Raw genomic sequence first — 14,123 nt, 5'->3', positions numbered from 1 at the left:
GCAGATGGGCGATGCAGATTTTGGGGGCGTCGCTGTGGGGAAGAGAATCCAGACGTCTCTCTGAAGTGGCGGAGAGCTCGGCCCCTCGGACCAGAACAACTGTTTTTGTTGACAAGTGCAACCAGCTCATTCTTTCAACTGAATTATATTATCTGTTCCCTCTCAGTGAGCTGGAGTCTAGAGGAGGAGACAACCTGCCAGTTCTGAAGAGTAGAGTCAAAGCTTCAGCTTCCTGTGTTAAAGCTGCATTCTCTCTCCTGTCCACCAGGGGGCGACTCCTCTGGTTGTATAGAAGTCTATGAGAAAATGACTCTACTTCTCTCTTGATTTATTCCCTCAGTAAACATTGTAAACATGAGTTTATGGTCTCAATCTCTAGTTTCAAGTCTTCTTCAATACAGCATGATGTTCATTTAGTAAATGATGCTCCATTTAGAGTCAAACAGACCATAAAGCAGGGGATGCTTTAGGGCGGGGCTACACACTGATTGACAGGTCGACACCAGAGATGTATACGGAGTCTCTACGTCACTCCTCCTCACTCCATATATGGTCACTTCCTGTTCACTGGTTGCAAGAAAAAAAGATGGCGACGACCAAAACACTGAACTAGAGGCTTCAAATGTCCACAAACCAAAGAGAGGCGTCATGACGTCTACGTCCACTTCCGATAGTCGGTCTATAGTGAAAGTTCTCGTGACAAAAACAACCCTTTTAAAGAAATATATTGACTTGCAAATCAATTATTATCCAAATATCATGTTGGCCAAAATATAAGGCATGAAATAATGAATCAATAATGAAAATAATGAGGTTTTGTTTTTGCCTTAAATTCTACATTTGTAGTCCTCAATTGTAGAATGAACCGCAGTTTCAAATGTCCAAATGTGGTCATTTCCGTTCACTGGTTACTAAAAACCCGAGATGGCGACTCGAGGCTTCTTAGGTTCAGTCTATAAAAACCAACAGGTGGCGTCGCGGTGACTACGTCCACTTCTTATATTCAGTCTATGATTTAGAGGTAGGGATTCAGAATGTTGAATGACAGCAAATGAAATCCCAGGAGACATCGATGTCGTCCAAAAACACCACGGTGCAACGCTCTGAGAGGAAATGTTCTCATTATCCATCCAAAGTGTGATTTCCCTCCTCCCCTTCCCCTCGGTCCTCAGCTCACTGACAGAACTTCACAACCTAGCTGAACTAATCAGCCACTTCCAACACTTCTGCTTTTATTCTGACGTTAAGTTCGCTGTCAAGTTCTGCCCTCGTTTTTTCCTCCAAGCATGTCGTCTGTGAGCAACCAAACAAAAGTAATTAGTGTCTGTCTCTGCTACGGGCTTCTGTAGCTGCATCTAATCTCTCACCAGCAAGCGTATGCAAACACAAACCCGAGAGGAGCAGAGAGGAGCTAATGAACTATGAGGGTTTAGAAAAAGGGTTACAAAAGGAGAAACCGCAATGCTCAAGAGAGAGAGAGAGAGAGTCTGGGAATCGGCCCGACGGCTCGTCTTCCACAATATATTACAATGTGCATTTCAAGTCCGCCTGCTAAGCTGGTGAAACAAATCGAATCAAGTGTCTCTGCTGGTGTAATGACAAGTAGAAAGTGACGCACCAGGAAACAAAAGGAAACGATCCGGCCTCTGTGTGAAACAAAGCGTGTCTCCTCTAATAGATGGTGACACCAGACGCTCAGTTATCGCATAGCTGCTCTTTGTGTTGGTGAAGGACGCCTCTTGTTTCCGAGGCAGCTGTCTTCACTCACTGATGTCTTCTATTTTAATTATATTGATGTTCCTCCCAACAGGTTCGCAGACTCCATTCGTGGGATGCTGAAGCTGATCCTGGTGCTGATGCTGGCAGGAGCGTCTCTGTCCTCCACCTGGTTCACACTCACCTGTCTGAGCTCCTTCACCCACCTCCCCTCCACCGCAGGTGGGTTCATGACAGCTGCAGCACCGTCAAGGTGACATAGAACACAGTCAGTGTGAGCTTCAGGTTAATTAGACGGAAACGGGACAATCCACTCTGAAGTATTCTGCTGGCTTTAGTTGAAGATCTGTGTTTTGCAGTCCAGAGTATTTCAAACTTAACACTGATTATGAGGGTAAAGAGGAGCTGTTCAGTTTTAATTTTAGAGAGTTCATCAGATGAACAATGTTGGAATTTACTTCAACAGATCATAAAATATAACCTTTATAACCCTGATCACGTTTTTTTGCCGTTGATACTAATTACTGATCATTGATGATCCATATTGTCAGATACAGATCGTATTTGTTGTTTGATTATAGCAGCTGGTCTACAAGGATCCAGAATATTACTGTTTTTACTTTGTTCTAGTAATTTATAGTGTTTTTTTCCCTTCATAAAAACACACAATTTAAATGATAAGGAAATAAAATATTGTAGTTTTGTAGATCAAAACAAATCTGGTCATTAGTAGTTTTAATGATTTTCATGCGATGCATTCAAAGAGCATGAAGCTGTTTTTCAAGTCATGTTTTTTCAAAATTAATTATATAAATTTTCATATTCACCTATCAGTTATTTTTTTTACTTTTCAGTTAAATATAAAAATTGAGTATATTATTTAAATATATATTAAAAGATATTTTTTGTATATATATTTTAGTTTAGAATATTATATGAATATATATTTTTTAAGTTAAAAATATTATTTGAATATATATTTCAGTTTAGAATATTTGTTTAATATATATTTAAATTTAGAATATTTGTTGAATATATGTTTAAGTTTATAATATTATTTAAATTTATATTTAAGTTAAAAATATTATTTGAATATATATTTCAGTTTAGAATATTTTTGACAGATTTAATGCCCTGTCATTCATATACAGCTTCACTTCCTGTTTTGTTTTGGATCTGGGTCATGCGACCATCTCGTACAGCATTTCACTGTTTGGCCTCCTTGACAGTTTGTTTCTGATCATTGACCTGCTGCTTCGTCCTCAAACTGGTGGACTTTGTGTTAAAGTCTGTTCACCAGTTTGGATGGAAAAAAACCTGGACGCTTTAAAATTAACATTAAACCGTGAAGCTACTGTTTCAGAGCCAAAACAGATTAAAAATAAAAATAAATCCTTCCACACAGAGATGTATATTTGGTTCATAATCAGCAGAACCAATCCATTAGTCATCACTCATAAACCCGTTAGGACGTTAGTGGACTGAATTGCTGAGTCCAAAGCCAAACCAATGAGCCCAGCAGAGTGCAACTGATTCCAGTCTTCATCATCATCATCATCATCATCATCATCTCTGTCTGTCTCACCTCCTCTCATCTCAGACTCTGTTTATCCAGCGGGCATTTAGTACAAGAGAGGGCTGCCATACTGCAGCACTGTCGGCCAAAACCCCTCATTATCCCAGTATGAGCTGGTCAGTAGCACACACACAGACCAGTGTGACCAGTCTGTGGGTGGAAAGAATCTGAAAATGATAATTGTAGAAGTTGTCAGTTGTGTTTTAATGTGGTCTATCTAAAACCCCTGACCTCCTCCAGTTAACTTCACATTAAGGTCTTTAAACTTTGGTGCTGTGGCGATTTAACGACAGGAAAAGGGGAAATACTCGCCTGCAAATATTATATGTCTTGAGCTTTTATTGTGAAAGATAAGATGAGTTCCAATACAGTCCCAACTTAACCAGTTCCTCAAAACAAAACTACTTTTCCGTTTTTTCTCCGTGTGTTTCCCACTTAATCATGTTTTGAGTGAAAGTAAGGTGTCAACCTCCAGTTCTTTAAAGTGAAGTCATTGCTTCATGTGTTAAAGCTGCATTCTCTCTCCTGTCCACCAGGGGGCGACTCCTCTGGTTGTATAGAAGTCTATGAGAAAATGACTCTACTTCTCTCTTGATTTATTCCCTCAGTAAACATTGTAAACATGAGTTTATGGTCTCAATCTCTAGTTTCAAGTCTTCTTCAATACAGCATGATGTTCATTTAGTAAATGATGCTCCATTTAGAGTCAAACAGACCATAAAGCAGGGGATGCTTTAGGGCGGGGCTACACACTGATTGACAGGTCCACACCAGAGACGTATACGGCGTCTCTACGTCACTCCTCCTCACTCCATATATGGTCACTTCCTGTTCACTGGTTGCAAAAAAACAAGATGGCGATGGCCACCGAACTTGAGGCTTCAAAACATCAGTCCACAAACCAATGACGACTTTTACATCCACTTATATTCAGTCTATGGTGAAAGTGCTCATGAAAAAAACAACAGATTTAAAATATATATTGACGTGCAAATCAATTAGTTTCCAAATGTCATATTTGCCCAAATGTAAGGCATGAAAATAATCAATCAGTGATGAAAGTATTAGTTATTTACAGCCAAGCATTTCTAGTCCTCAATTGTAGAACAACATCCAGTATAATCTATAGAAAAGAAAGGTCCTCTCTTCCTGTCACATGATCCTCTGCTGCTGAGCTCACCTCCTCCTTCTCTTCTCCCACTGCCCTCTGGGAAATCCTGGTCAGATTACCTAATTCAATAACGTGACGGGAAAGTGCGGCGGTCGAAGCGCTGTGAAGTGTTTGATACCAGCGCTTCATTAGTGCTGAATAAAGACGAGCGGGGGAGGACGGCTGCATGAGTGGCTCTGCGGTGTCCTCGCCACGGGCCGGCGGGCGGCCGAGGGCCCCTCGGAGGCCCTGTGATTAAGGGGACGATGGAGCTAATGGGGAGCTCATTTGGACCAATCTGCTGCGTTAAAGGAGATGGAGGGCACCGCGATGCTCCAGAGGTGACGGATTAATCTCCAGCGCACGTCCAACTCTGATGAACAACTCACTTTAGGTCCAAGCCAGAGGACTCAGCCCAGAGGAAACTTTGCAGAGGATCACTTCTGCAAGGTGGAATAAACTGAGCCAGTCTGCACATCATGATTTTAAATTAAAAAAATTACAATCCGGAGTTATTATTCTTGTAATATAGTGCTCCAGAATGAAACCAGCAGCAGCCGGCGTGGACGCTAACATTCCTGTCATGCCTGAGACGAACTGTTTACTCCGAGACATCTGCACATTTTTTTTGGTAAACGAGTAAGAAATTAGTTTTTAATTTACTGCAGAATCCATGAAATGAGTTGCATCTTAATGCTGAGCGTGCAAGTAAACTAAAAACAGCAATATATTACACAAAGAAAACTTGAAATTGGTGTCAAAACATTCTTGTGGCACTCGATGCCAGACTGGAGGAGAGTCTGTTCTACTGGAGTGTTAAAGATGGGAATCAAATGTCAAAAACACGGAACGCCTCGGTCACATTCATAACCTTGAAACATGAAATATAAATGTGTCATAATAAACAAAGTGAGCAACCATAAACAGAGTTCAAACTAGACCAGATGTTGTTTTGGTTGCCTTCGTAAAGCGTCAGTATTTTGATTTTGTGTTTCTTCAAAGACACCAGACTCCTTTCATAAAAACAGTAATGTAACCTCTCAGAACACAGAAGGTTCTGGTCTACTTCTGCCTCCATCTGGTAGTTTGTTTGTGTTATTGGGAGACTTTGGTGAATCTGAATTAACACTTCAAAACACAGAAGTCACACAAACTAACAAATGAGGCAGCAGTGAACCAGCAACTTCTGTGTCCTGAGAGGTTAAAATTACTGTTTTTATGAAAGGAGTCTGGTTTCTTTGACGAGAGCAGAGATAACAGCTTCAGTTTCCCATCAGAAACCCAGTGTGATGTTTTCAAATTGATTTGCCACCAGAATCCTTTGGAAAAACAGTGACATTACCTCTAAGAACACTGAATCTGAACTAACCATTAAAAAAGTTTCTTGGCGGAAAGGTAAAATCTACTGTTTATAGGTGACAAAAATATGTTCTAAACTAGTGTTGTGCCACTTCAAAACATCAGAACTATCATATTAAAATATGTCATTCTAGATGAAAAGTTTCAGGATGAATAAATCACAAACTCTACAGTAGGAAGCTGCAGAAGGTTGCATAAATCAAATAAACTAGACCAGCGTGCCGTCACTTTTTAAAGAGTCTTATAACAGTAACTCTCAGTAAACTCTAACTTATTGTTCTACTCTCTATGTTCCCCTCCTCAGCCATCCTCTACACGTCCTGCATCCTGGTTGGCATTTTCATCAACAGCAGCGTGCCGATATTCTTCGAGCTCCTCATCGAGACCGTGTACCCGGTTCCTGAAGGCATCACCTGTGGAGTCGCCACATTCCTGGGGAACCTGGTCTCGGGCCTGCTGCTCATCTTCCTCACCTTTTACTCTACAGGTAAGACAGGAACACAACACAGAGGGATGAGATCTCATGTAGCTGTAGAACTTTGACACTTTGTTTTCTGAACCATCTAGTTCAGATTTAGAGTCATGGGGGGTTCAAGCAGGCGACAACCTCCGTTTCTATAGAGGGAAGTCAGAGCTTCATGTCTTAAAGCTGCATTCTCTCTCCTGTCCACCAGGGGGCAGGCCCAAAACTGCCTTTATTTCTGGTTGTATAGAAGTCTATGAGAAAATGACTCTACTTCTCTCTTGATTTATTCCCTCAGTAAACATTGTAAACATGAGTTTATGGTCTCAATCTCTAGTTTCAAGTCTTCTTCAATACAGCATGATGTTCATTTAGTAAATGATGCTCCATTTAGAGTCAAACAGACCATAAAGCAGGGGATGCTTTAGGGCGGGGCTACACACTGATTGACAGGTCTCTATCAGAGACGTATACGGCGTCTCTACGTCACTCCTCCTCAGTCCATATATGGTCACTTCCTGTTCACTGGTTGAAAAAAACAAGATGGCGACGGCGAAATCGTCATCAGTCCTAAACAAAGGTGTGAAGTCACGATGAATACGTCCACTTCTTATATACAGTCTGTGGGTTACCACTGAAACACATCTTTTTTTGTCAATGAAATAGTTTTTGCTCTGTTCAAAAGCTTCTTGTTCCCTGCAAGTTTCTCTCAGCTCCCCAAAAAACCCACATGCTCCATTGTTTTCATAAATCCATTTCATGAAACTGCAGACAAAAAGCTCACGGTACAAAGAAAGAAAGAATCCTTCTATTGTTCTTCAGCCTCAGATTTATTTTTGATTTAGTGATTTATGACTTCAGAAGAGAGGACGGCATGTTGCTTCTCCTCCGCCGACTTTCACAGGAATAAAATACAAATCACTGTGCGTGTGTGCGTGCGTGCTCAGGACCTTGTTTAGCTCCACTTTTATTAAAACAAATCTAATCATCATTAGTTTTAATGATGTATTATAATCTTAGAGCTAGTGTTAGAAGTTAAACATCATAATTCATCTCTAATATCTATTTTATATTAATGTGAAAACATCTTCAAACTACTGGATTTATTCTAGTTTATCACCAACACTACATTTTACAGATTACATGTGAACACATCATGATAACGTTATAATTTACCTTCAACCAATACTCATTTAACTGAACAGAGCCTGAACGCATCATAATGTAACTGAATGGAACCTCCGTTCATTAGCCGTTAGTGATGCTGCTAACGTTACTAGCTCTCCTCCTGTTAGCCGTTAGCGGTGCTGCTAACGTTACTAGCTCTCCTCCTGTTAGCCGTTAGCGGTGCTGCTAACGTTACTAGCTCTCCTCCTGTTAGCGGTGCTGCTAACGTTACTAGCTCTCCTCCTGTTAGCTGTTAGCGGTGCTGCTAACGTTACTAGCTCTCCTCCTGTTAGCCGTTAGCGGTGCTGCTAACGTTACTAGCTCTCCTCCTGTTAGCTGTTAGCGGTGCTACTGACGTTACTAGCTCTCCTCCTGTTAGCGGTGCTGCTAACGTTACTAGCTCTCCTCCTGTTAGCGGTGCTGCTAACGTTACTAGCTCTCCTCCTGTTAGCGGTGCTGCTAACGTTACTAGCTCTCCTCCTGTTAGCGGTGCTGCTAACGTTACTAGCTCTCCTGTTGGTTTAAACACAGGTTGGTTGTTTACAATGTAACGTTATCAGAGATCAGAGACTAGAAAAGCATAAATGAAGTCCTGATCTCATGTTTTACTGAATATTGGAGGAGAACGATCGTCAGTAGAACTTTATTTAACTCTGTGATGGTTAACGTTATACTCGGTTCACATACTTTCAGTTCAGTAAATAAGAGACGTGTCTTCATCCTCCTCCTCTTCCATCTCCTCCTGATTGCTACCAAGCTGCTGTCAGCTGCAGTCTGACATCTGTATCGTGATCCTTCAATACGTCTGTTTTTCTTCCCAGAGCAGTTGGATGTTATTATTTGTAAGTCAGGTGATTGGCTGGGCCATTCTAGCAGCTTTATTTTCTTTCTCTGAAACCAATGGAGAGTTTCCTTGGTGTTATGAGCTGAGATGGATGCTGACAAGTTTCCCTGCGACAGGCGTAGAGCAGATGAAGCTCAGACGATGGAGGCTCTCGGTGCTCTTTCCTCCACCTCCCGGCCTAATAGAGCAGGAAGCATCGTGTCTCTGCTGTCAGAGAGTTCACTCTGCTGCAGGCGATGTGATGAGAGGATAACGACCCCAGAGCCGGAACGCCACCAACTATCTACCTGTTCAGGGTTTCTGTAGGCAGAGGGCGCGTTAGCCGAGAACTGACAACCCATGACTGAATTGTTTTAACAATGATGGAATATATTTGAAGGCCGTCGGCCTTTTTGAGTGTTTCTGATGATAAAAATTATTAATCTGCTTCCTGTGTGTTTGATATGAAAAGTGACAAAGTAAGTATTTTTTTCTCTCTGTGCCCTTATAGATGCACAATCTATAGGTTTGTTCTGCTTGTTAGATATTTAAAAAAAACACAAACACACACAGTCCTAAACCTCAAAATGTGAACAGAAATATGTATTTATCTCTAAAAATTCAAAACATGCTTTTATCCAACTAAATATTCTGCTTCAATCCATATTTGTTGGCGTTTAGCCTTTCAGAAAATGGAACTGCAGTCAAAAACTGTTCTCCCGCTAAAGGGAGGCTCACAACTGTCTTCACAGACATTTAAATCTTCATTCTTAAGCTTTAATAGATGCTTTAAATGTAAAAACATATCATCCACTCTGTTTCTTATTTACAGAGCGAGAGCCATGTGTTTTTAATTGCACACACAGAATAATGAACATATAGCCGAACATGAAGAGATCTTGACAAAAAGTGTTCTGGATTCGAACCACGGTTCTGCGCCTTTAAAAACGCCTAAGTGACTATAATAAAAAAATGAAAATGATATGACGTGTAATAATATATTTTTACCTGAAAATCGAACTCAACTGTGTCCGAAAGTGCCAAGTTGTTATCAGCAGTTTAGAGTTGTTCGATCAGAACAACAGTGTAGTAACCTTTACTTTAGTTATCATAAAGGTGAGATATATTAAGGATTTATTCTACATTTCTCTTAATGTCTGAAAATCCCATACAGAGACAGAAACCATCGATGTGTTAGTTTGTTTCTAAACGCTTCCCAGCTCCCCTTCACTGTCTGTGGATCTCCTATCCAAAGCCAGAAAATACACTTTTGTTTGAAAAATATTTTTGAAATAGAACTTAAAAGCATGCCGCTGCCACCAGAGACCCGGTGTCAAAGTTCTTTGTTCGGTAAACTAGACTGAAGATCAATGAAGGTTCAGGTTTGACTGGATGTGTTTAAGCTGCAGGGACGCTCACTGGATTTAAGTTAGTTTTTCGTCGTCACCGTTAAAGGACAGTCGCTGAGGGAAAGTCACACTGATCCAGGTGATGTATTTTGAATCCTCTGGAGCAGCAGGATGTCAGGATGATGATGAATCTCTGAAAGGACAGCAGGTGTAGACGGAGCTGCAGCTGCAGGAGAACTCTGCAGAAACAGACCATAAATATAGTTTCATCTTTAAAGAGGCTCAGCGGTTTACTAGAACAGCTGGTCTCTTCAGTTTGTTACCAACATTAACAAACAGGACAAACACAGCATTCGTCTGGGACTATTTTCAGATGCAGATGAATCCACATTAGTAGCCTCTAGTGTGTTTGATTGAGTCAGAATATCAGAAGCAAATGGTTCTAAGTAGAACCTCAGCCCTTTGAGAAGAACCCGTTTGGAACCCCTATTTCTAAGAGTGCATCACCAACTGGTAAATCTCTGTATGAATCCTTATCATGGTATGATATTGCAAGGGTTTCATCAAGAACCCAGCCTGGGGGTTCTAACAAGAAACTTTTCATATCCCGAGGGTTTTTATCTAGAAAACACATAGGTGGTTCTACCTTAAAAAAATTTTTTTTTTTGCAAGGGGTCATCTAGAACCAACACAGGGGGGTCCGACGACAACCCTCTTGTATTCCAAGGGTTTTTATCTAGAACCCCAAAGGGCAGGCGTTGGCTACAGCTTCTCAATCACAGTTGTTGGGGGATTAAGAGGATCCATTAACACCCATATTTTTTTTTTTTACTTTCAATCTTTAAAGAACTCTTTAAGGGTTCTAAATGGGACCCTTTAGTCTTACAAAGAAGCCTTGAAAAAACCCTTTCTTCCAAAAAGGGTTCTCCAGAAGCGAATTAGTTCTGGATAGAACCTCAGCTCTTCAGAAAGAACCCGTTTGGAAACATATTTCAAAACGTTTATGACCGAGTGGTAAATCTCATCTGGTTATTGTCTCATTAACCATTTTCTAAGTCAAGTATCTTTCTAAAGACACTTTATGAATCACCATCATGGTTTGAAAATCAACCTTGTCGATCAGCTGCTCTTCTGAAGAGATCACTCCTGTGAAGATTAATGTGATTATTATGTAGATTCCCTTTGAAAGTATTCTAGTGGGCCGTCTCATTACTCTGATTTCCTCTCTGTAGACCTGTAATGGATGCAGCAAATGATATGCAGACTTCAGAACTGATGAATTCTGCATGAGAATGCCAAACCCTTCCACCTCCTGATATTGAAAATCCAGCCTTTTAAAGATTTCCATCCATTTCCAGTTTCCAGTTCCTTTTAGTCTATTTTTCCTTCTGGCTGCTTTCTGCCTCGTTATGAATTCTGAATGTATGGCTCCTTCTCTCTGCGAGTGGAGAGCCGTTAATATTTAGCTCCATGTCCGTTTTAAAAACCCACGAGAGTCCGGTCTTGGTTGGTTGAGCCCTCCACGGACTCCTGACTCTGTTGTCCTGTTTCAGAAAAACCCAAAGTCTCTGAACCATGTGACGATGAACGGAGCCTCCGGCCAATAAACCGCCGCTTGTCGCTCTATTTTCGATTTTATCTGCTGGGTGTTTGTGTCGTTTAGCGCGGCGCATCGGGCCGAATACAGATCAGCAGAGAGGTTTTGTAGAGGAAGAGTAGGAGGAGGAGGAAGAGGAAGAGGAGATTGTTGGAGTTTCCTGCATCTGGATTATTCAGCACAGAGAAATAATTGCAGCAGCTCTTTAGTGCATGAAGTGTTTTCTTTTTACTCTCTACTAAACTTTGCATTGTTCTTAGAAGTTTAAATTCCTTTGTAGTCTAACTTTTTCAACCCCCGTGAAGACTGTGGAGGTGTTTAAAACAGCCTTTCTTTGTAGAGCTCAGTCACTCCTGAGAGAATAAAAGCCTTTTTTCATTTCCTGTTTTGTTTTTGAGAGTTTTTAAATGATGAGTGAGAACGTTGAGAACAGCGGGACAACTATTTATTTAACATTCACAAAGTTCACTCAGAGATATTGGCGGGGTACCATCCATTTTGTTAATGCTTTATAAACAGGAGGACTTAAAAAATATTCATGTGAGTAAATATTTTGCAGTCACCATCTTGGTTTTTGGCCGTCACCATCTTGGTTTTTTTGTCGTCACCATCTTGTTTTTTTTGTCGTCACCATCTTGTTTTTTGGCCGCCACCATCTTGGTTTTTCTTGGGCGTCACCATCTTTTTTTGGGGAATTGCAATTCGTTTTTTGCCGTCGCTGTCTTTGTTTTTGGCCGTCACCATCTTTGCTTCCGGTGCTGTCCGTGGTGCTGAAGCAGCAGATGTATTTCTAATTGTGACTTTTTCCTGTGAGCCCCGCCCTTCTGTTAGTTTCATCTTGGATCTATAATATTCTCTTAACTAAAGGATCTGTTCAGTAGTCACCGTGTCGTCCTCTTATCTTATAATGGCCTTCTGGCTACACACATACCTTGGCAGTCGTTAGAATGATCTGGCTAATATAAAAGTTCTTCTATATAATATTTGAGTAAGTGGTCACTTAGTGATAGATCGTCCTCTTCTTCACACAAAGCTATTCTTCAGGTTTGACCCGGTCGTCTAAATCAAAGGCTGCAGCCATCAAGGAGAACAGAGTGTTCATTACATCGCTGCATTGACCTCCATTATTACTGATGAAGTCCTTAAGAAGTCTGTCGGCTCCGTCTTCTTCTGGAGCAGCGATGTGCTGACGGAGGCAGCAGCAGAAGAAGACTCTTACTGTGATGAACGGGGCGACGTTCAGCGCCGGCCTCACAGTGAAGCCGGCCTCACAGTGAACCCGGGGTCGTTAATGTCACTGGTGATCAGTTAAGCAGTCGTTTGTGGCTCATTGATTTGATGACATTTGATGGCCAATTGTTATGGTTCAGTTAAAACATAAGAGGTTGAAATACTACCTTGTTTGTTCTACTTTCATAGCATTGTTTGGTCTGAATACTAGGGTTAGTAAAGTAAGATGAATAAATGAAGGAGCCGGTGGGAAAGAGGTAATATTCCAAGGAATACTCCTAGATTTTTAGTTTTATATTTATTAGAAAAGAAACTCTGATTTTAGTTTTTTGTTATGGACCCACATGGCTTCACTTTGCAAAGTAGGATTAAGCTCATCACACCGGAGACGTCGTTCATTATTACTGCATTGGACGACCCAATGAAATTATATTCATCTCTAAGAAAATACTGGTGATTTCAGCTCAGCAGCATCATATTATCATCAGCATCCAGACTTTGAAGAAACGTATATTCAGAAGAAAACGACAGTGATATTATACCCCCTGCTCCATAATCATTTATTTTCCGTCCTGTATTTATATTTCTCTACATCTGGCACAAATGTCCACTAGGACTCGAGAATGAACTGAGTAGAATTTTCCTCCTCCTCCTCCTCCTCCTCCTCCTCCTCCTCTCTGTTCAAACTTTAACTCCTCCCTCTAAACTTCTCTCCAGTCTTCTGGGATCAGATTAATTGAGCTCCTTGTCCGTTTCGATCCTGTCAGCTGATTGGTTTACGATGACGAAGCTCCTTGTTAGCATTCGTTAGAGCCGACTCGCGTCTCCTCCTCTAAGCGGACCGGACTCTGTGGAGAGGACGGCGGGTCGGATAAACACAACTCCATTAACCCGCCTCCACGCCGGGTCTCCTGCTGTCCGGCTCACTCGCTCCTGATTAATGAGGCGGCTTCAGGAGCCTCAACACCTCCTCCTCCTGATTTCATCTCCACACCTCTTCCTTTGGTTCTTTCTCCTCAGAGAAGCACACAAAGGTTCCTTCATGCATTAACAGTCTTTGTTTTTGGCCATCGCCTTTCTAGTTTGGGGCGACGCCATCTTGGTTTCCGGTCATCGCCTTCCTAGTTTTTGGTTGTTGCGATCTTGATTTTTGAACGTCGCCATCTTGGTTTCTTATTTGCGGCATTTTGGGTTATTGTCGTCACCATCTTTGGTTTTAGCAACCAGAAGTGACATGAGAGGGCGGAGCTTAGTACAACCAAACACAAGACATTTTCAGGTGACCAACATAGACTCAGCAGATACCTGTCAATCAGTGTGTAGCCCCGCCCTAAAGCTAAATAAATGTATTAGGCTCCTTTAAGATTAACTTTGTCTCGCCTGGAAAATGGACGAGATCAGACGGCAACAGGGAGAGAAGACAGAAAGTTAAGGGCGAGTGAGACGGTTGGCAGCAGCTTTCAAAGAATTAACAGGAAGTCACAGAAACAGCTTCCTGTTAGATCTGTAGGCTCCTCGTAGTTTGCAGACCTGGTTCAGATTTATTCAATATGTTTGTGAATAGATATTTATTTGGAGATGTACATGTATCTGCACTGTATAATATCCTTTGTTCTTTAAAACACTTTGATGCTCGTTTTGAAACGGGCTTTATAAATCACAGACTGTATATGAGAAAAGGAAGTAGTCATGG

The 14,123-nt window shown here is 41.3% G+C and overlaps 1 protein-coding gene across 2 annotated transcripts in view; it reads left to right on the top strand.

Annotated features, from left to right (window-relative positions):
* slc49a4 (solute carrier family 49 member 4) overlaps positions 1-14,123 on the top strand; it is a 54,275-nt gene that overhangs the window by 37,009 nt on the left and 3,143 nt on the right. For both annotated transcript variants that reach the window (XM_054615378.1, XM_054615379.1), the window contains exons 7-8: positions 1,811-1,938; positions 6,106-6,288. In XM_054615378.1, the coding sequence (XP_054471353.1) occupies positions 1,811-1,938; positions 6,106-6,288 (311 nt within the window). The remainder of the gene's footprint in view (positions 1-1,810; positions 1,939-6,105; positions 6,289-14,123) is intronic.

Source organism: Anoplopoma fimbria, chromosome 16 (genome assembly GCF_027596085.1).
Source record: "Anoplopoma fimbria isolate UVic2021 breed Golden Eagle Sablefish chromosome 16, Afim_UVic_2022, whole genome shotgun sequence".
Classification (NCBI taxonomy): Eukaryota; Metazoa; Chordata; class Actinopteri; order Perciformes; family Anoplopomatidae; genus Anoplopoma; species Anoplopoma fimbria.
The sequence above is the reverse complement of the archived record's forward strand: the minus strand, read 5'-3'. Positions and strand labels throughout refer to the sequence as shown.